This window comes from Nyctibius grandis, chromosome 1 (genome assembly GCF_013368605.1).
Source record: "Nyctibius grandis isolate bNycGra1 chromosome 1, bNycGra1.pri, whole genome shotgun sequence".
Lineage (NCBI taxonomy): Eukaryota > Metazoa > Chordata > Aves > Nyctibiiformes > Nyctibiidae > Nyctibius > Nyctibius grandis.
The window spans coordinates 53,275,987-53,295,875 of NC_090658.1; the positions used below are offsets into that span (position 1 = coordinate 53,275,987).

At 42.6% G+C, this 19,889-nt stretch overlaps 1 protein-coding gene across 1 annotated transcript in view; it reads left to right on the top strand.

The window, feature by feature from the left end:
• AGPAT4 (1-acylglycerol-3-phosphate O-acyltransferase 4) overlaps positions 1 to 18,874 on the top strand; it is an 84,985-nt gene extending 66,111 nt beyond the window's left edge. The window contains exons 7-9 of the mRNA XM_068412484.1: positions 2,076 to 2,151; positions 7,474 to 7,672; positions 16,031 to 18,874. Of these exons, the coding sequence (XP_068268585.1) occupies positions 2,076 to 2,151; positions 7,474 to 7,672; positions 16,031 to 16,122 (367 nt within the window). The 3' untranslated portion in view covers positions 16,123 to 18,874. The remainder of the gene's footprint in view (positions 1 to 2,075; positions 2,152 to 7,473; positions 7,673 to 16,030) is intronic.
• Positions 18,875 to 19,889: the final 1,015 nt, after the last annotated feature.

Sequence of the window (19,889 nt, forward strand, 5' to 3'; positions counted from 1 at the left end):
AAGTAGGTAATGGGTAGCAAATCTCTACCAACCTGGCTACACAGAACTGCAGATAAAAACTCACATGGGATGGGAAGGGTTTTGTGTAATGTTCTGTGACTATAAATATGTGGGGACCCTATAAAGCTCTACAAGATTTTTTGTTCATTTTTTTTTTTTATTCATTTGTGTGTCTTATTTGTCAGCTCAGCAGCAGCAGTGGGGCCTCTTTTCACTCGCTTGGCCAGAATACCAAGCATCTACTAAGTGTTCAGATGGAGTGGCTTTACACCTGTCTCTGGCACAATAGTTCCCACTCAGGTGGAGGTCAGGCTCAGGACTGTTCCCATCTCTGTTTGGTGTAGTTGCTGATGTATTTGACTGCCACTCCCTCCTTACCAAGAAGGGGTCTGTTTAATGAAAAAACTATTACCTGGATTCAGTATTATTGATGTTTCTATAAGTGATGAATACCACAGTGGCTTCCCATAATCTGAATGAGAATGGGCGAATTCCAAGGCCCTTATTCCCAGGCCGGGTCCTACCAGCAGCCCCCCATGCTTCAGGCACTCAGGGTATGTGATGGTTTAGGGTTGGAGCATAGGAGCCTAGAAGTGATCGCACAAGTGGTCAGGAGTTCATCATAACTCCATTATAGCTATAATTGGCTGGTCCAATTGGTTTATCTTGGGTACCGACATGGAGTAGGGCAACCTTTTCTTCTTACTTCCCCTTTTCTGCGTGTCTTAAAAAATATTTTCTTCAGAACTGTTTCTGCCCAAAGGTAAAAAGAAACTTCCTCTTGATTCCTCATGGATGCCACATGAGTTTGCATTCCCACTTGACTGTCATGGGTAGCTCAGCCTAGTGGCCTTGTGTTTGGTGTATGTGGCCTGTCTGGCTAGTGCTCATGGAGGAGCAGCTGGCCCTACCTCTGTGGGCCATTTCCTCCAACAGTGTAGAGGTGTGCATTTTGCTGCGTCTCCCTTTACACCCTTCCAGCCTGCTGCAAGTCAGTCTGGCAGAGCATGGAAATTTCTTTTGACAACTCGAGCTAGCTATTTGCCTTTCTGTCCTTTTGAGCTTCCTGAAAGGCTCTTATCGTCAGGGTAAACCTCATGGCAAAATTTGTTTTGGCAATTAATTGGGGACCATCACAGATGTTCTTCAAAATCCTCCATATTTGCTTATTGAACTGCTGTAGGTGTTACACTCAGTAGAAGTTTGTAAAATTTGGATGGCCATGTTTGTCTCTGCTTAAATTGTGTTGACTTCTAATGTTTGTCATCTTATGACTTCCTTAAATAAAGGAACAAAACAGTAGTGTTGCACCTCTTAATTTATTAACTGGAAATAGGAATGTCCTGACTATGAAAAGTGTGCTCTTCTGTACTGAAGGAAGTTAATTTGATGTTGCTTTTAATGGATATTAATTAAAATATATGCTATATTGAAAAATGTAAAATTATTAAATATTGCTATTAGGATACCTAAATGAAGATGACAAGGGGATTTTTTTCTGTCACAGGATTATTGACCAAAATTCATGTAATGTGATGAAAACTTTGTTTTGTCAAGAGAGGGTTTTTCAGTGATAGGAGCCATTTTGCTGGAAATTATCCAACCAAGCTGCACATAACAAAAATTACAGGAATTGGAAATGTTACCTGAGAAATACTAGAGTGCTTTACCCTAGGTATAAGGAGAATAGTTTGTTTTTTCTCTCTAATGCCTAGCTGATTAAATACAGCCTTGAACTCCGTAGGTGGGGTAAGAAATGAATTCATTCAAAACCTTTGTTTGGAAACAGAAAATTGCAAACCGTTATCTAGAAAGTGGCTCTAATGAGTTCAAACATAATGCGTTACTATTTCAGAAATCTAAATTTCTGAATTTCAGATGCATCTAAAAACTGAAGGTAGCCCTAGAAGCAAACTATACTTTGCTGATCTGGGAGCTGTCACCACAAATTTTAAAAAGGTGGAAAATGTAGTGAGTTTCCTGTCAGATGGATAATCTTTCTGTATAAAGTAAGTGTTGTTCATGGGAGACGAAGTATTTAATATTCTTCAATTTCTCTTGTTTACCTTTGGCAGGCGGATTCCGCTAGAGGAAGTCCCAGAAGATGAGCAGGGATGTTCTAACTGGCTCCACAAACTGTATCAAGAAAAGGTTGGTTTTTGTGCTAGACAGCACTTGCGAGCCATTCGTGCTCAGTTATTTATACTGCTAGTAGTGTACAGTTTACAGTGTGTGTGTGTAGTGGTCCTGCTTTGGGGGCTTGGGATTGGTTGGTTTGTTCTTCAGGAGAAGTGCTCTGTTTCTCCAGACACAAACTAGTCTTGTGCTTTCAGTCATGGTTTTGTACTTGAAGAGCAACAGGAAGAAAACTTAAGCAAGCCTTGACAGAATAGTTTAAAACTCTTCTTTAGAAAGTTGCATAAGGATACAAAAACACAACTACCTCCTGGTTGGTAGAAGGACCTCCTTCCCCTTAAAGGCACCTCCTAAATCAAGACATAATTCATGGGCTAAATGACGTATATTTTGCTTTAACGTATTAGAATTTTTGTCCCTTGTTTTCCCCTGTCTTTTTTTACCAACACAAAGATCCAACATTAATACGACAGGCTGATAAATTGCTTTCACGTTGTGTGCATAGAAGACGTGCATTTAAGATTCATAATTACATAGGATGGGGCAGAATAATGATGACTGTGTGTTTGTAGATGCCTGCTGATTCCCCCCCCCCCCCCCCCCAATACTTTCATATGCATCCTTTAGACTTTCAGAATCTGTTTCTCATGGGTTTTGTTATTATGAACATAGGAGATAATGGTTGGGGGATGTGCTCTTTGAATACACACAGCACTCCCATTTCAATCGGTGGGAGTTACAGATATGCAAGGCATGAGAGCTGGCAGCTCAGTTTGCTTCAATAAATTGATCAAAGTTATGTATTCAGTCTGCAATACAGCAGTGCTTTGGATTTAGAAGTGGTAGAATATAACTACGCTCTGGTTTCCTCTCACTGAGGCAGCAAAATTCTGCTGTGCCATTTGTTGTACTCCACCCAGAACACCACTTTAGCATTTCTCTATTGACTATGTTCTAGTCTTTCTCAGCTTTGAACCATGACTGTTCTGGTTCTCTAAGCAGCTTGCATACAGAGATGTGAAAAGTAAATATGTGTTGAGACCTCAGTTGTAGAGCTGCTAGCTTTGCCTCTGATCTCCCTTCTTGTACATTGTGCCACTAACACCTAATTCAGACACGACCCTTAACACCTTTCTGCAGAAAGGCATTATGTTACCCTTGGGCCTGTGCTCTCTCTACAGGCATATAAATGCAAATACTCCTTTTGCGGAACATTGCAGAAGTCCACTTTCTGCTACTCTGACTTTATCTGTAACCTTGTTTCATGTTCCTAAGAAATGTTTAGACATATGCAAGGCAAGAACACAAATGAGAATGTGCTGATTGTTTTCCTGAATCTTTTATTACATAGTTTGCAGTAAATCACTTCAAGTTTCTTCTGTTATTCCTTCTTTGGCAAACACCCAGTTATTTCTAGTGCAAAAAGAGCGTACATCTATCCTACTTTCTTCATAGCAACTTAGTTTGCTAGTTGGTTAAATCCATAGTTTTCTGTTTAAGTATAGGAGGAAGGAATGTGTGTTCAGTTTTCCTTTCCATTAAAACCTTTTTGGTTGTGTGGCATGTTTTTGATTGGTTGGGTTTTTTTTTTGTTTGGTGGTGGTTTTGTTTTTTTTCTGAAGGCACGTTCGTCTTCCTTCAGCTGTTTTACATGAGTGAAACTGTTATTTCATTGCAGTCATTCCTGGTTTACACAAGCCCATGTCTCTGTAAAATCAGACTGGGAGAATACAGAGCAGGGACAACTTCTTCAAGAGTTCTGAGGTGATGAAAGCCCACCTGTAGGGTAAAAATGCAATTGTTTCACCTTTCTGCCATGCATCTTTAAAAAGATAATTGGCTCTTAGGTTGGATAACAAGCAGCATTGCCACCCAGGTGGTATTTCCAAAAATGAATTCAGTTTCAGATTAATGTCTTCAGAATCAGTAAATATTTATGATAAAATGTAACAAATCTGTATTCAAAGGGCAGTAATTCATTGCAAGATATGCACTCACCCCCTGCTTTGTCTGTTTTGGTGGTAGCACTCCACTTTCAGTTTCAAAGTAAGACAAGGTATGCACGCTACTGGAAAACAGAGCCCCTGTTTTATCTTGCATTATGGTTGCATGTGCTGTTGCTTATTCTCAGTGATTTTCATAATTTTGCAGTACCTTCTCGAGATTGATACTGTGCACTGCATTATGCTCTAGTAGCATGATTTAGTAGGTGGGGTGTGCCACAGGTACTGAGGTCAGGGCTGGGGTGCCATGTACTCATGATGATCAGGGACACAAAGCTGTTTGAATGAGTAATGAAATCAGCAGTTGGTGGGCATGAAGGGACGTGATTTTTTTTTTCTTAAATTGTCATTAGTAAAGGAGTGAGAGTCTTTGAGAAAAGCTTGTTCTGTTGGTTTTTACCTCATTGCCTGATCTCAGTTACATGTACCTCAATCTGAGATATTCCTCTCTGGGAATCCGATGTGTTTACATTCTTGCTACTTATCACTTCATTTTCTGGTTTAGCCACTGCTGCAAATGCCGTGAACAGGGCCGTGCCAGATAAACAATGGCCCCGTGCTGTTCTGAACCAAACACTGTTCTCCTTCCTTTTCCAGGCTTACAGTAAGCACCACATCCACGTGCTTTTTCCTCCACTGGGGTGAATTTTGTCCTTCCACAGATGGCCAGCACTGTATCAGTTAATGCCAAATCATGATAGAGGTGCAATTTGGGTTGCACATTTCCTTGCCTTTCCTTGCCTTTCCTTGCCTTTCCTTGCCTTTCCTTGCCTTTCTTCCCCTTCCCCTTCCCCTTTCCTTTCTGCCATTGCTAGAAAGACTAACTTTAACAAGGACCAGGTTGAGCATCTTAGTGCCTGGTCTGAAGGAAGTACCGTATAATAGTCACAACTCTGCTAGCCCTTGCATGTTGTTTTCTTTTTTCACCTCCTTACAGCCTCAGTGCCTGCAATAGAAGTTCTGCTTGAGAATCTTAATTTCCATTAAAAAGAAAGAGAGCTTCTAACTCTTCTCACTTGTAAGAGAAGCCTGGAAAATAGGGCATGAAAATATATGCTGAAATGCCTCAGGGAATTAGCAAAGCATAACTGAAAAGGGGAAGTGTACAGAACTCCAGTGTTGGGGAACAAAGCATATATTTTTGGATACTCGTACTTTGTGGGCTTCCTCATGAAAGGGCAGTGACATTACCTCTGCAGTCAGACCTCCCTGGTTGGAGCAGGGAGGAAGAATCCAGTTAGCCTCTCACAAGATGATGGATGTTTCCTGATTTTCCCCCCCCCTACATTACCCACCCCACTGTCTAAGTAACTCAAATTTGGTGGGGGCATTAGAGGGAGCATGTTTCTATGTCCAAATATGATACTTGTGTGGGTGGGATTTATCACAAACTGAAAACAAGCTCTGTATGCAGGGGAATGAAAGAAATTTAATTTGGGAGAGGTGATTGAGGGAAGTTTTGAGGTACATCATGGGTTTAGTTGCTGGCTTGAGCTGTTGATGGGTACCATAGGCACCCTTGCAACAACTTATAAGACAGATCAACACAGAGATCTCTTCTGCAAGGAAGGTGACTGTTTTTAAGGGTAAGGAATCGTAACTGAATTGAAGAGCTGTTCCCCATAATGGTGTAAAATGTGTAGTGGAGGTGATGGCATTGCCATTGTTTTGCCCGTTGTATATTTCTTCCATCTGTCTCAAATCTCTTGGTGAGATGTGGTCAACAGTTTTGCTGCCCCTAATGCTGTGCAGAGCCAACAAAGAGAAAACTGCTGCGCTTGTTTTAAGTGAGTCTGTCTTGCTCTCTGTAGTAATCAGCCCCCTAATGGCGATACCAATAACAGTCAGAAATTCTTAACTTTTCTGGGTAATACAGGTATGTAGAAACCTAATTGTATATAGTAGAATTCAATTTACTGATGATTAGTAGCGCTGTGTTAAACCAGTCATAGACCAAAATCCTCAAGGCACTGTAAAGAAAACTTCATACACTGTGTAATTTGTTGAAGACAGCTAATTAATTTGCCATAATGATCCCAATACCATCTAGCTCACATGCCCAAAACAGTGATAATTTTTCTAATCTCAATAAAGATAGTGCAATGCTTTAATTACTGTGTAATCTCTTAAAAGCTAAATGTTCCCTTTGAATTAGATAAAATGGTAGGAGCCTGTAATTGCTCAAGTTGCCATTAAATAATTAAAGAATTGTCTGTGTCAGCTGGAGTGTAAGTAAATGTAAAATCACAGCGTAGTAGAAATAATCTTCTTGTGGTTGATTAGGACAATCTTGGCTTTGCCAGAATTTTTGGAAACTCTAATGAAGCATTCCTTTCTTTGAAGAAATTTAGCACTTCGTTCTGACTAAACTGAGGTTCCTTTTTATGTCAGTCTAATTATGACTTCATTAATTAACCAGTTTTATATGATAACACAGATCAACAGTCTTGCTTTTGAACTAGAAGGAAGGGGTTTTCTCCCCACCCACTTTGGTATCTTGGCTTCATCACATCGCTAAAGGCAATGCTGTTCACCCATATGGGCTCTAGAGGAAGGTGCTGAATTCTAAGTTTTTTGTGTTTTAAAAAACACACACCACAGAACAAAAAAAAAAAACCACAAACCCCACCCCATTATCTTCTTCATGTTACACTAAAAGGGAGAGTCCTTTGGTCAAATGGAGTGAGAGATTCTAAACTTTGCATTTCTAGAGTTGCATGCTCAACTGTTTGTAGAGAGGTTCAGCCCCCAAACTGCCTTCCGTAAGCTTCATGGGAGCAAGATGAGGAAGACTGCATCTATGGGAGAAAGCAGACAGGAGGGGGTGGTGGTGTTCTTTGGAGTATGGGACAAGATGGTGTCTGCTCACCTTTTCTGACAGGGCTTTGGATGCTGTTTTAGAGCAGTGGTTGGAGAAAACATTAGGGAACAGAGGATCTGCTGCTGGAGGTTTAGCCCAAACGCTGTGCTGGCTTACCAGCAGTATTTGTCCCGTGGCTGTGGCTCTTGGAGGAACTTCAACAGTGATGTCTGCATTGCTGCAGGAGTATACATCCCCTCACCCTTCTTGTTTTACTGGGCTTGTTATGCTCTCTAGGCATGCCATTTTTCAGGCTTCTGTGTGTAGGAGAAAGAAAGGATGCACACATCAATGTAAGCTCTTTTTTTTGGGCTGTGTGCTTATTGACTTCAAAGTACAAGCTTTCCAGCCATGGCTTGGTCTTTGATCTTCCTCCTCAGTTACAAGCATGCAGAAAGAGGAACATCAAAGTCCAGAATGGCTAGTTTTGTTGGCAGATGAGGATGTAATTGTTGCCCTCCTTTGTTCTACTAGGATGCATTCCAGGAAGAGTACTACCGAACAGGAACCTACCCAGGAGTCCCTATAGTACCACCCCGACGACCATGGACACTTTTGAACTGGCTTTTCTGGGCCTTATTGCTGTTATATCCTTTATTCAAGCTGCTCATCAACATGATCAATAGTGGATCATCACTGACACTGGCTAGTTTTGCATTTGTCATTGTAATGGGTAAGTTTTCTAAAACAGAAAGATTACTTACAGGGTAACTGTCAGATGTGACTTACTGAGGCTTACTAAATACTGATACTATATCCACTTTAGCGTGGAATAGGTTAAATAGATTTATTTTTTTTTTTACTTTTGTATAGTTGTATTATTTTTGTAACAGCTGCATACAAAAGTTTCTGTAGAAATCAAAACAATAACTTTCCAGTGGGTTGCCTACAAGAGGCTTTCTTTTCTTGTGTATTGCTGGGTTACAGTTTGAATGCCTAGAAGAGATGCTCAAGGCTAATTTACTCTGTTGAAAATTCTTTCATCTAATCATAGTCTGATACGTCATCCACTGGAAATAGATGAACTTGATTTAAGGACAGCCTGTTGTGGCCATCTAGTCTGACTTACGTAGCACAGGGCATAGATTATCACAGGTGATTCCTACAGTTCCTGTGGTAGTTCTGAACTGCCTTGGTTTGTGTTTAAACTAGTATGTTATTTAAGAGGAGGAAGAAAACCAAAACAAGTAGCTGCCGCACAGGAAGGGAGGGAGATCTCATTTGGTGTCCATGGAAGCAGGAACCAGGTCAGTTTGGCAAATTACGTCCTATCTGCATGTCTGTGCTTTTTTGGCATATTGAGTGCCTGTTTGAAGAATAAATTCCCTTCCAGAATAAACCATATATTTATAAAGCAAATATTTTCTATGGCTGCACTGACCGTCACATGTATTATGGCTTTATCACCTTAACATCTGTGTATATTACAAACATCTTTTGAAAAAGAAACAGAACTTCACAGTCCTGGCTTTGAGTGAACTTTGATGCAAAGATATTACAGTTAGCTTAAAAAGCCATGTCCAAAATAGCAACACGGAGGAAGAGGAAAGGGGAAAACACGGAGCATTTTCTTGTCTCAGAAGTGCATCTAGAATGCATCTTTGCTTGTTACCTAGGAAATTGTTCCTAACACATAATACATCTTTTCATTCTCAAAAAGTCTGAATCTTGAGCACATCCCATGCTAGTCTGATCAAGATGAATTAACTAACGTCCTTTTGCCTATCTGTGAAGAGTTTGATACGGTGGACACACAATATTCTTTTTCAGTAAGTGCCCGCCAAATCAAACTCTGCGTAAGCTACTGTGGGAGCTTCTTATAATCGGAGAAGGAAGAATTTGTGTGTGTGTGTGCATGCGTGCAGGAACTTTGCTTCGTGATGCTTTGAGCCAGAGGAAGGAAAACATGAGCAAGGATAAGGTCAGACATAATAGTTGGCACGTTAATGTGGGCAAGGTTAATGTGGGCAAGGTAGAGAGGGAAAGGGAGGGGAATCCTGTGCTCTTGCCCTCACCTGGAGAAATTGTTGGTGCTTTTTACCCTGGGAATATTTTATGTAAAATGTGTAAGAATTTCTTGGAGCAGGTAGAAGCACCTTTTTTCACCCACCTCACTTGTTGGAAGGCACAAGTAGTGCTCTCCCTGCCCCCCACCTTCTCTGACCGGTGAACAGGATGGGAGTGAAGAAGCTCATCAGGAATGGGAGGTGTTGGGTTCAAATCCCCTTCAGTTGCAGAGGAAGGTCAATCGATCTCCCCCATATTCTAGTTCAAAATGTGTGTCAACAGCTTAGCTGTTGCAAAATTTTTTAAGTTCTCACCTTTCCTTCAGCATTTTCCTCTTAATTCAGCTTCTCCACTCAGTGGGCTGGTTGTTCGGGTGCCATTCCAAAACGCCTCATGCCTTGTGTTCCCTCCACAGAGAGCCTCACTGTGTAATTGAGGGTTCTGGATTTTAACCTCAGGGCCAGAAGCTTTAATGCTTGTCATTGTGGCATCTGGATTTAGTCCTTATTAATTTAGTTGAGTGACATCACACCTCCCACCATAAGTCCAATACTATCTTGCCATTAGTGGTCTTTACAACTAGATCACATCTTCTTTCCCTCCCTGCCTGACAGAGAGAACCTGTAAAGAAAAAAACTATGGTGCTACTAAGAATGGAGAGCAAAAAGTGCCCCCCCCTTTTTTTTTTCTTTTTTTTTTCTTGCTGTCTTACTCCTCACTTAGCTTTCTTCTGCTTCTAGCCACAAAGAAACATTAATAAGCAGGCTGCTGTGAGTCCTCTTCGAATGCACTGCTAATCCAAAGGTTCTCAGGTTATATGTAACGCTGGAGCTAACAGAAAGCTACAGCAGAGGTCTGCTGCCAGAATGAGTGCGTGAGCTCCCAGGCTGCAGAAGCACAGCTGAGGAACACATTAAGAGTGGTGAGATTAACAGCCCACTGTGTGATGTGCATTGCTGCTCCATCCATATTCACCACATTTGTGGGATGCTGCAGGTTGCAGCCCTCTGCAGCCTTTGAAAGACCCCTGTGCTTAGCAATAGCTCTCTTCTCACTCTGAATAGCTGGTATGCTCACACCCAAAGTGCTTGTAATTGGCCAGGATTTGCAGCGCAGCGGAAGACACTGCAGTGCCTGTTGTAGTCTCCTGATTAGACTCAGCCAGCCACCTCTGGCTGATGAGGAGGCAAAAAGAAAGATGATGATGTCACTTATTAACAGATAGCAGCCTCCCTGAAGCTGTAGAGGGAAAAGAATCCGTGGGAGTGGAAGGAAGCTCAGCCTTCAGTAAAATCAAACAAAAATCAGAGCTGGTTTATCGTGGTCACAAGTGGATGTGTATTTACTCATTAAAAGAGCAATGGTTCCCCTAGTATGTTACAGTCTGTTTCTGTTTTACTATATCCCTTTAAAAGCAAAGTTATTGCTAGTTGGGAATCATTGGTCTCTTTCCGTGGAAGCATCTGAAAACTTCAGCTCAAGCTGTCACATTGACTTTTGTAGCCAATAGCTGCATTTCTATAGCAAGGCTGTTCTCCCCAAACTGTGTTTTACATCCTAAGGGGTATTTCTGTCATGAATGTCCTGGGAGTGATGCAGCTGTCTTCTGAGAGAGGAACAACCAGTATTTTATTTTGCAGTTCTGTCTCCAGCTTTAGGCAAGGTCTCAGAAGTGACTTCTGCAACGGCTGGGAGGTAGTGGTAGATGAACACAAATGTACCTTGGAGATTGTAACTCTGGTGCCAATCAGAACAGTCTGCCTGGCAGATCCAGTTTGTAACAAAGCAGGGAGGACTGTCTTTTCCAGTGTGAGCAGTGATTGGTACCTGCTGGCTTAACAATGTAAAAGGAAGCTTTTTCTGTAAATCAGGGGATTTATTTACCATTGTGATCAGGTGATAAAATCGCCTTTTCACATTGCTCCTAGTAGCCCTTTTCCCTCTGTTCGTTAACTGAAGCAGCATAGGTAGCTTTGGGACATTATGTTTTATATGGCAATTTGACAGCTCACCTGATACTCCAGAATCAGGAAGCTTATTGCAGTCCCTAATAGCCCATTATAAGTAGATTGCTGTTTCTAAGGGCAGATTTCAGTACCTGATAATATTGCCTTTATTAGCGTAGGTGCAGATAGCACAGGATGTTTCTAAACTTTCTGTGACGGGGAAGAGCGGAGGAACTAGGAGGTCCTTCTACCTGATACCCTCTCTGTTTTCAGAGTGTCATTTGTCTTTTGAATGGTCTCTGCCAATTGTGCTCTCCAGTAAAACACACACTGATTTGTAAGTAACTGGCTGTTGAAGTGGAAAGAGCCATGAGGGAAAAGCCCCATGGTGGTCAAGCTGAAGTGAAAGCACTGTAATCCCTCAGACCCTAACTCAGATCCAAGGAATGAATAACCAATGTATATATAGCTCTGCTGGTTCAGCTCAAACACTTTCAGCCTTAAATAAATGACGTCTCCTCTTTATACTGAGAATGCTGAGCCATCCCCTCTTGCTTTGCTGTGCAGCAGTTTGGCTACTTATACTCATAATCATTGCAGCGTGCTAATAGCTAACTGCTGGTCTGGGACCAGGAACACTTTGTGATACTACTTGAACCAACACAAGGTAGTCCCTGCCCTAGAGGATAAATGCTCAAGCAGTTTGAGGGACAAAAGTCTCTTTTGCAAACTGGCTTTTCGTTTCATAGGACACATGGCAAGAGATGTACGTACTTAACTCACAACTGCTATTTAAAACTTGGGGCTGATATTTTGGTGTTAAAGCAGTGAGCGAGTCTGTCAAATGTCAGTGTTTGTATTTGACAGCAGCTTCCTTTTTTTCCTCGTCCTGCTTCCCCCATCTCGTTTAGCTCCAAAGAACCCAGTGTTAGGTTCCCTTTCACGTTTTGGTAACTTGTTTTGAAGAGGACAGCCTTCATGCTCTAGAAGTATTTTATTATAGAGCTGTCAACAGCAGTTAAAAGGGGAATGTTGGTTCTGTCTGCAAAAGATGAGAGGGCTTCTTCTGGCTTTTAAATGGAGAAGTAGCTCTTACATGTCTAATGCTAAAAGCATAATGGCATCTGGGCTCATGGCATGGGGCCAGTAGTTAAGTATCATCAGTTACAGGCAAGAGAAGTACTTCATTTGAACCAAGCATAAGTAGTAATGAGCCAGCTTTGCTTCTGCAGGAGCTGTTGTATGTCTGCTCTACAGTATGTGCGGAGTGCTATTAGAAAACCTGTTTCCACAGATCATAGTACAAACTGTGAGTCAGTCCTTGGTGACTTGACAGTGTCCAAGTGAGACTGTGGACCGAAGAGTTGGACGATGATGTGATGTGGGCAGTAAGGCTGTTGGATCAGGGGAAGGTGAGGAGAGCACGAGCCAGCAGTGTTAAGAGTAAGTTTTCCAACAGCAGGAGGATACAAACCATGTGCCACATTCTGCCTGTGTTGATTCTGCCTGTTGGTGGAGCTGCCAGGCAATCTGGCTTTTCAGCCTGGTGCCTAAAACTGGTATTTTTTGTTTTGCTACTTCTTTTCCTTTATAGTAAGATAGGCCCTCAATGGCAATTTCTACCATTCGTATAAGCTTTAATTGTACGAATCTTCATTTCAATGTGTAACCTATATAACTCAGGCATACAGCAGACTATATATGGGAAATTTTTATGCCCATACCTGCTGTGCTGCTTATAGCACTTGCTGTGTGATACAAACCCCAGGTGGCAGATGAGAAGAAATCCTGAAGTGTGAGAGAAAAGGTGGAAATCCTTTGCTCTGAGCTAAGGTTTTTGCTGAGAGATCGGGTACTATGTGTGGGGGTGGTGGTTTCTTGGAGCTTAAAAGTGTTCCAAGACAGAGATTCCGTTATTGGCTCTGTAGATTTGTGTTAGCTCAGCCCTCTCAGCCCCGCAGCACTCAGACAGGCAGAGCAGGTCCTCAGCAACCTCCTGCATCTTTTGTCTCGTGAGTGATGATGGGCAGAAAGATGGCAGGAGCTCAGTTACTTTCTGTAGCTTGCCATGGAGCAGGGTGGGGATGCTGCAGCCGATAGCTTCTCTCTCATGCTCTTCTCAGGGACAGCTTAAAATCTCACAGCTGCTTGATCTCCCTTTCTCCGCTTCTTCGTAGTAAAAAAACCCAAGTTCCCCTTACTGTAGCTCTATTTAAAATGGCAGCGGAATAAATCCTTAAATATGATCAGTATCACTAGGGTATGCACTAAGGCTCCAGAAGAGTTGTGGAGAGGAGGCAGGCAGTGAAGGAAGAAACCACTGAGGCACCTCAGCACTTATCCGCACTTTGCTTCCACAGGCTTGGCAAACATGAGCAGCCCCTTCTCCTTGCACCCCGCCCTCACCAGGGTGCTGAGAGCTGCAAGATGAAGGACAGAAGGGCAGTGGCAGCTTCTGCCATGCAGCAAAGGAGAAGGGAAAAAAAACCCCTGAACTAGGTATTTTTTGGTCTCCAGGCAGTGGCATTCCTCGAACTGGATGAAATCCCTCATATGTTGTGTGGTTGCTATAAAGGCTGCTCTTATTTATGCTCTGTGTCCATCTCCAGATGTTGTTTCTGTCCCTTCTGGTTAAAATCTTAATGATTTCATGCGTACTATTATGTGATGATCGCAGACTGCAGGCTACATGTTGGATCTTCCTCTTGTCTTCCCTAGCTCAGGGCCATTTAAATGTCAGAGATTTTTTTTCTTTTCTGTTTGTGCGAGTAAAACCCTTCACTTGTCCCAGTTGTGTGCATTTCCATTCACGGTCTAACAGTGAAGTGTAAGTGACAGTGAACTCTCTCGGAGTCATCTCCCTTTCTGGGCTGTGCACTGCACAGCTATCTGCCTGTGAGAGAGAGGGCCGTGCTTTCCTGGTGTCTCGGCATCCAGGAGACCCAAGGGCAGCCCCCTGGGCAGCCCAGCTTCCCCATTGCACCACCGTCTGTTCAGCCATCGCTGGGTCACATCACATGTGACTCATGTCTGGTATCCAGTTACCGCTTGCACTTCTAAAAACTGTCATTTAATTTACTGTCATACTACAAAACATGAGTCTGTAGTTGAGTGGTTTGTTTTCAAGTGCTGGTATTTTGAAAGAATAAAATACACAGTGCCTTTCATCCAAGCAAGTCAGACAGACAGAAGACAGTAGCTGAGGTGGGAAGGCACCTCTGGAGATAATCTAGTCCAGATCCCCAGCTCAGAGCTGTGTCAGCTACAGCAGGTTGCTCAGGACTGTGTCCCATTGGGTTTTGAGTATCTCCAAAGATGGAGACTCCACAGCCTCCCTGGTCAGCTTGTGCCAGTGTTCAACCACATGAAAAGAAGATTTCTTTTTTCTTCTTTTTCATACGCTGAGAGGGAACCTCTAGTGTTTCAGCTTGTGCCCATTGCCTTCTGTCCTGTCACTGGGTACCACTGAGAAGAGCCTGGCTCCAATCTGCTTTACACCCTCCCTTCAGATATTTATGCACATTGATAAGATCGCTCTGAGCTTCTATTCTCCAGGCTGTGAACAGTCCCAGCTCTCTCAGCTTCTCATATGAAAGATGCTCCCTTCACTCCCTTAATCATCTCTGTGACGTTCACTGGCCTCGCTCTAGTATGTCTGTGTGTCTCTTGTACCAGGAAGCCCAAACTGGACCCAGCACTCCAGATATGTGCCTCACCAGTGCTGAGCAGGGTGGGAAGGATCATCTCCCTTGACCTGCTGGAAGTGTTCTTCCTAATGCAGCCCTGGGCAGCTTTGTCCTCCTTTCCCACAAGGGTATGCTGCGGGCACCTACAAGGAGGCCCAGCTCCTTCTCTGCAGAGCTGCCTTCTAGCCTATCTATCTTCTTGCTTAAATAATATATTCAGCTTTTTCAAGTTGCCTTATTTACAGTTATAACATTTGTTCAATAGTCTGTGCTCCACTTCAGAACAGGTTGCTTGAAGCACAAGCAAGAAGTAGCTATTTTAAAAAGTGAAGTTTCTGCATGGCTGATGTGGTAGTGCCAGGTTACAGCTGGGCAAGCAAGTCCAGCTTGATAAGCACAGGCAGAAGTGGTTACCAGCTGACAGCCCTCTCCCATTCCTGTGCTAAAGAGCAGCAAGTGCCCGGACACCGGGTGTTGCATCAGCCCTGCTCTTGGCAGTTGATGCCTGGTAGTGGTATGAAGCCTCTGGATTCTCTTGGCGACCTCGGGCTCTGACTTGACCATAAAGAGTCCTTTGGCTGGTGAGGAGTTGTTCAGGGTCATCTTAGAGAGGTGAAGACCGATGGGAATGAGACATTTAGAGCACCTCACTGGACTCGGCCTTTTCACCATCAGTCAGGAAGAAACTGGCATTTGGAGTTACTTCAGGTGCTACAAATAAATTTTAAAAAAAAAAACAAAACAAAACAAATTCTTGTGCATAGTGAATTATTACCAGTAAATCAACTATAAGTCTTTTAAATTAACCTGTCCATTTATAATGGACTACTTCATGAGCTGTAGTTAAAAAAAATGCCAGAAGTTACTTTTTTTTTTTTTTTTTTTTTTTCCCCAAGATCTGAAGTGCTTTTGCACTTGCTCATGCTTTTCCAGGCATGGGAGCTGTTGAAAGCAGGCAGCATTCCCTTCCCCTGTCACACCTCGCATGTGGATACATGTTGTCACTCAACTCCTGTAAGCCAGGTACCACCAGCAGCCCCAAAGCACCCCCATTTCACAGCCAGCCTTGTCTAAGGTTTAACAGGGCTGAGCACCTCATGCATGTGCCTCTCACCCCTGTGTTGGCTCATGTAGCCTCGTCCAGGCTGGTGGGAGAGGACACGTCTAGCCTGAGGCCAGGGACCGAGGATCTTCCTTAATGAAATACTGCAGGCAACTTACTTGATACAGGGGCCTGGGGGCGTACCCTTCGTTAAAGGTCAAGTATGGGTAGTTACTCTCAATGCTGTGCTGATGTAAGGCTGAGAATGCTGTTAGTCTCTTCCAAAATGTACAGACCTTCGATTTCTGCCTGCAAACTCCTTTTAACTTTATTTTTTATTTATATTGCAGCTTCTGTTGGTGTCAGATGGATGATAGGCGTTACAGAAATTAACAAGGGCTCCACCTATGGCAACAATGACAACAAGCAGAAACAAAAGTAGTATCTTCAGGGACTGCTTCAATCCAAAAAGGAAGAAATGCAGCTTCTGAAAACTCTTAAGTGCGTATCGCGGTCCTTCAAGTGAGCTCAGAGGAAGGGTAGGATGAGCAACTGCCATGCATATCTGAATTTGTGCTCCTGTTATTTTTCTCTGGGGGTTTGGGCTGGATGACACACCTGAAAGATGCACTCCTTGGTCTACTCTCCACAACAGGTTTGCATTCAGTTGGTTGGTTTGTTTTCCTATGAAGTGTCTTAAGTTTTGAAGAAAAAAAAAAAAATTTCCAGTGTGCTTGTATGATGAGACTTTACCTGGAAACTGACCAGAGGTGCAGGCTTTATCTTTCTTAACTTGCTCTAAGGAATGGATAAATGTCAGAAGATTGTTACAAGATGATTAAAATTGATAGTTGTGTAGATCACACGTTAACAGTTTAACAACCATAATCTGTCAATGTTTAAATACAGTAAGATGCTGTGATTGGTTATACCAGTATTGGACTGAAGCAGCTCTACTGAACTGCCAGAATTGCAGTAGAGTTTTTGGTCTAGAACTTATTCCCGCACTGTGCACCACATGCGCCCTTTTAAAACCTCAGCCAGACCCTGGCTAAGGGCCCCTTTGGTTAGATGGGAGCCTTGCAGCAGCATAACCTGGAGTGGAATTTGGCCTTGTGGCCTGAGCAGAGCTAAGTTACCCACTGCTACACCTTTCCCCAGGCAATACATCAGAGGGATGGCTGAAACCTGTAATTCTTTTGAGAGTAAATGCCATTTATAGTTTGGAAAAAATGAGGTAATAAAATTCCTTTCAGCTTTAAACACCGATTAAAATTCGAGGCCTTCCTAACAACGGTAGAAACAAAACAACTGGGTATGCTGTAACTAAATAATGCAAGCGTGCATTAAACACTTTGTCCCATACCCATACTGTTGTGATCCCAGTTAATCTGCTTGTCTGTCTTTTCTGATAAATTAGTTTACATGGTGCCTCATAACAGTCAGCCTGAGGTAATAGTTAAATTATCTTTTGCTTTTCTTTTGGGGAGAAGAGGGCAAGTAGGAGGGAGACCTAGGACAGTGGGGCATGGCTTAGAGTTTTTTATAGCTGTCTGGACTTGCTTTTACACCCTTCTGAATTAAGTACAACTAGAATCAAGCTCCTGAGAAAATTGTTGCTCTGACATCCCTGGTACTGATTCCAGGGCATCTTCCTCTTGCTTTTAAACTTCAGGAGTTAAGGGTATGCAGGTTACTAAAAAGAGCTTGTTCAAAAAAAGAAAAGAGGAAAAGAGGGGACTTCCAGCTACCAGCAGTTATGATTGAAAAAACCCCAAACTTTTAAAATATAAAGATACTGATACTGAGCAGTGGGGATTATGATTGGCACTTTCAATGACTGTACATTTTGATTGCACACAGGACTAAAGCATGACAGTCTAGGAACAAACAGCCTGTGTGTCGCTAGAGAAGCAAGTGAGCAGTCTTAGTTCTAGCAGCTGGTATAAAAAACATTTCTCTTTTTCTGTAATAAAACTGAGGCCAGAAGAAACAGGGGCTAATACAACAGAATATGAATCATTCCATCAAATGTGCATTTGCTGTTCAGTACACCAGATCATCTAGAAACTAGGCTTTTTTAATATGCAGCACCTAAGAGCACTACTACACCTGCTCTTAGCATGGGGCAGTAAGTAAAGGTTTTTGAGAGTGGAGGCAGTAGAACATACAATGTGAAGGAAGGCATAGGCCTTGGGAAGTGTGAGGGACTAGTTTTGTGGGCTTTCTTCCCCACCCATCTTGTTTACGCATGCATTCCCTATGCTCTGAAGCCTTCTGGAATAGGCTGTATGATGTCATGAACATGAACATGGGCTTTAGTGTAGTTTTTCAACACATGAAATAGAGCCCGAGATTAGAAAATACTGCCGTGCTCATAGAGCTGTTCTTTTAATAAAGCACATGCCCTGCACTCTGTTTGCTAAAACAATCTAAACAGTGGAAACCTTTAGTAGTGTCTGAAGGTCCAGCTATGCCATAGTAATGCATCAGGCATATTAATGAGCCAGACCTGAAGACACTGCACACAAGACTGAAAATGGGTGGGGGCAGGAGAGAGACAAGATCTCTCCATGCTAGCGTTTTACTCTAAACCTTACCTGGCAGACACAGCAGGCTTTTCTCAGGGTGGCAGAATGAACTCTATTGGCAGGGGTGAGTAGTTCTGAGCAGCAAATACATACTCATGTAGTGACAGAGACCAGGTTTTTGCCTTTTTAAAGAGCCACCGATTTAACCTGTTGGTAAGGAGACATTTAACATTCCTTAGGAATCTTAGTCCTTCCCTCTCCAACTGCTTGCAGTGCCACTTCTCCCAGAGGAAAATACCAAACATGTAAATACTTCTGAAAGAGTATTGAGACTATTTCATACCCACTTCCCTGGGACCAACCCTTAGAACAGGCTGCGGGCCAAACACACCTCTCCTGGATCCATCCTCCTAAGCACTTGTAGAAGTCCCGACACACATGGACTGCACCACTGGGCCCTTCCAGCGTTCACTGGCAATCGGAGAAAGCTTAATGGTACTTGCCAAAGTTACACTAGTCCAGTTCACTGTATTAAAAGAATGATACGTGTCATTAGGAAGCAGCGTTTGCCCCTTATCCCCACAAGCAACTGTATCTTCTACAACTGCCTTAACAAAAGTAGTCTTAACGGTTGTTTATACAAAAATAAAAGTATAAAAAGCTGAGGTGCAGTGACTGAGTTTTCTTTTGCTCAGCAAGAACAAACTAGTAATAGCTTACTTCCCACCTTTATCCTGCCTCCTAAATGCTGTCCTCGGTTCCTGTTCGTGCACAAGGGCACCCGAAACAGGGCAAATGAGGGGACAAACCACTCCAATACTTCTGATATACCGCAAAGTGAAGCACACAGCAGGCCCAGGGAGGGGATGGAACTTCACCTCAGGTACTTTCATAGTCCATTGCTGAGTATGACAATGTACTTCCCCTCCTATCATAACTGAAAATAGAGAACTGAAGAGAAGGGAAAGTCTTTGTTTAAATTCAGCATTGTATTTTTTGAGAACCTAAATACACTGCACTGGTGACCACAGTGAGGCTCGTGCCTTTCTAGATTTAAATGTTAGATTGTTAATACCTTCTCAATGGCTCACCCAGCTGCTAAAAGCTACCCCACACCTGTAACAAACCAGGGATTTGTGGATTAAGAGGTGAGACAGGACTTCAGAATAAAGCCAAATATTAAAAGCAATTTCTCTGCTTTGTAAGTTATCCATTTTAAGGTCTAAAGCTGTAACAGGAATATGTAAACTTGCACTCATGCTTACAAGTAACAGTTCTAAGTCAGTCATCTATTTGTAATAGCAAGCCAAACTAAATAATCTAACTAGATCAAGTGTTGCAGACTGTTTCTTCTAATTGCTAACCACTTCTAAGCTCTCTCCCTCTTCTGACACTGATGACAGGGGTGGTGGGGAAATCAAAGTCCAGGATCAGAAGTCAGTTTTAAAAAGCTAACAGTAAATTCTTGGTTTTGCCAAACAGAATACAAGAATAATCTTAACTGATTCTCCTCTTGGCCACAGAAAAGCTATGCAGCCCATTCCCTGTTCGCAGCACTCTCATTCAAGAAGAAAGTTATTTCAGAGCATGACTCTATCCCTTATACAACAGGTAGTGTCAGGAATTGCACATCACCTTATTTCCTCAGCAGAGGATAATTCTAATTCTATTATCACTT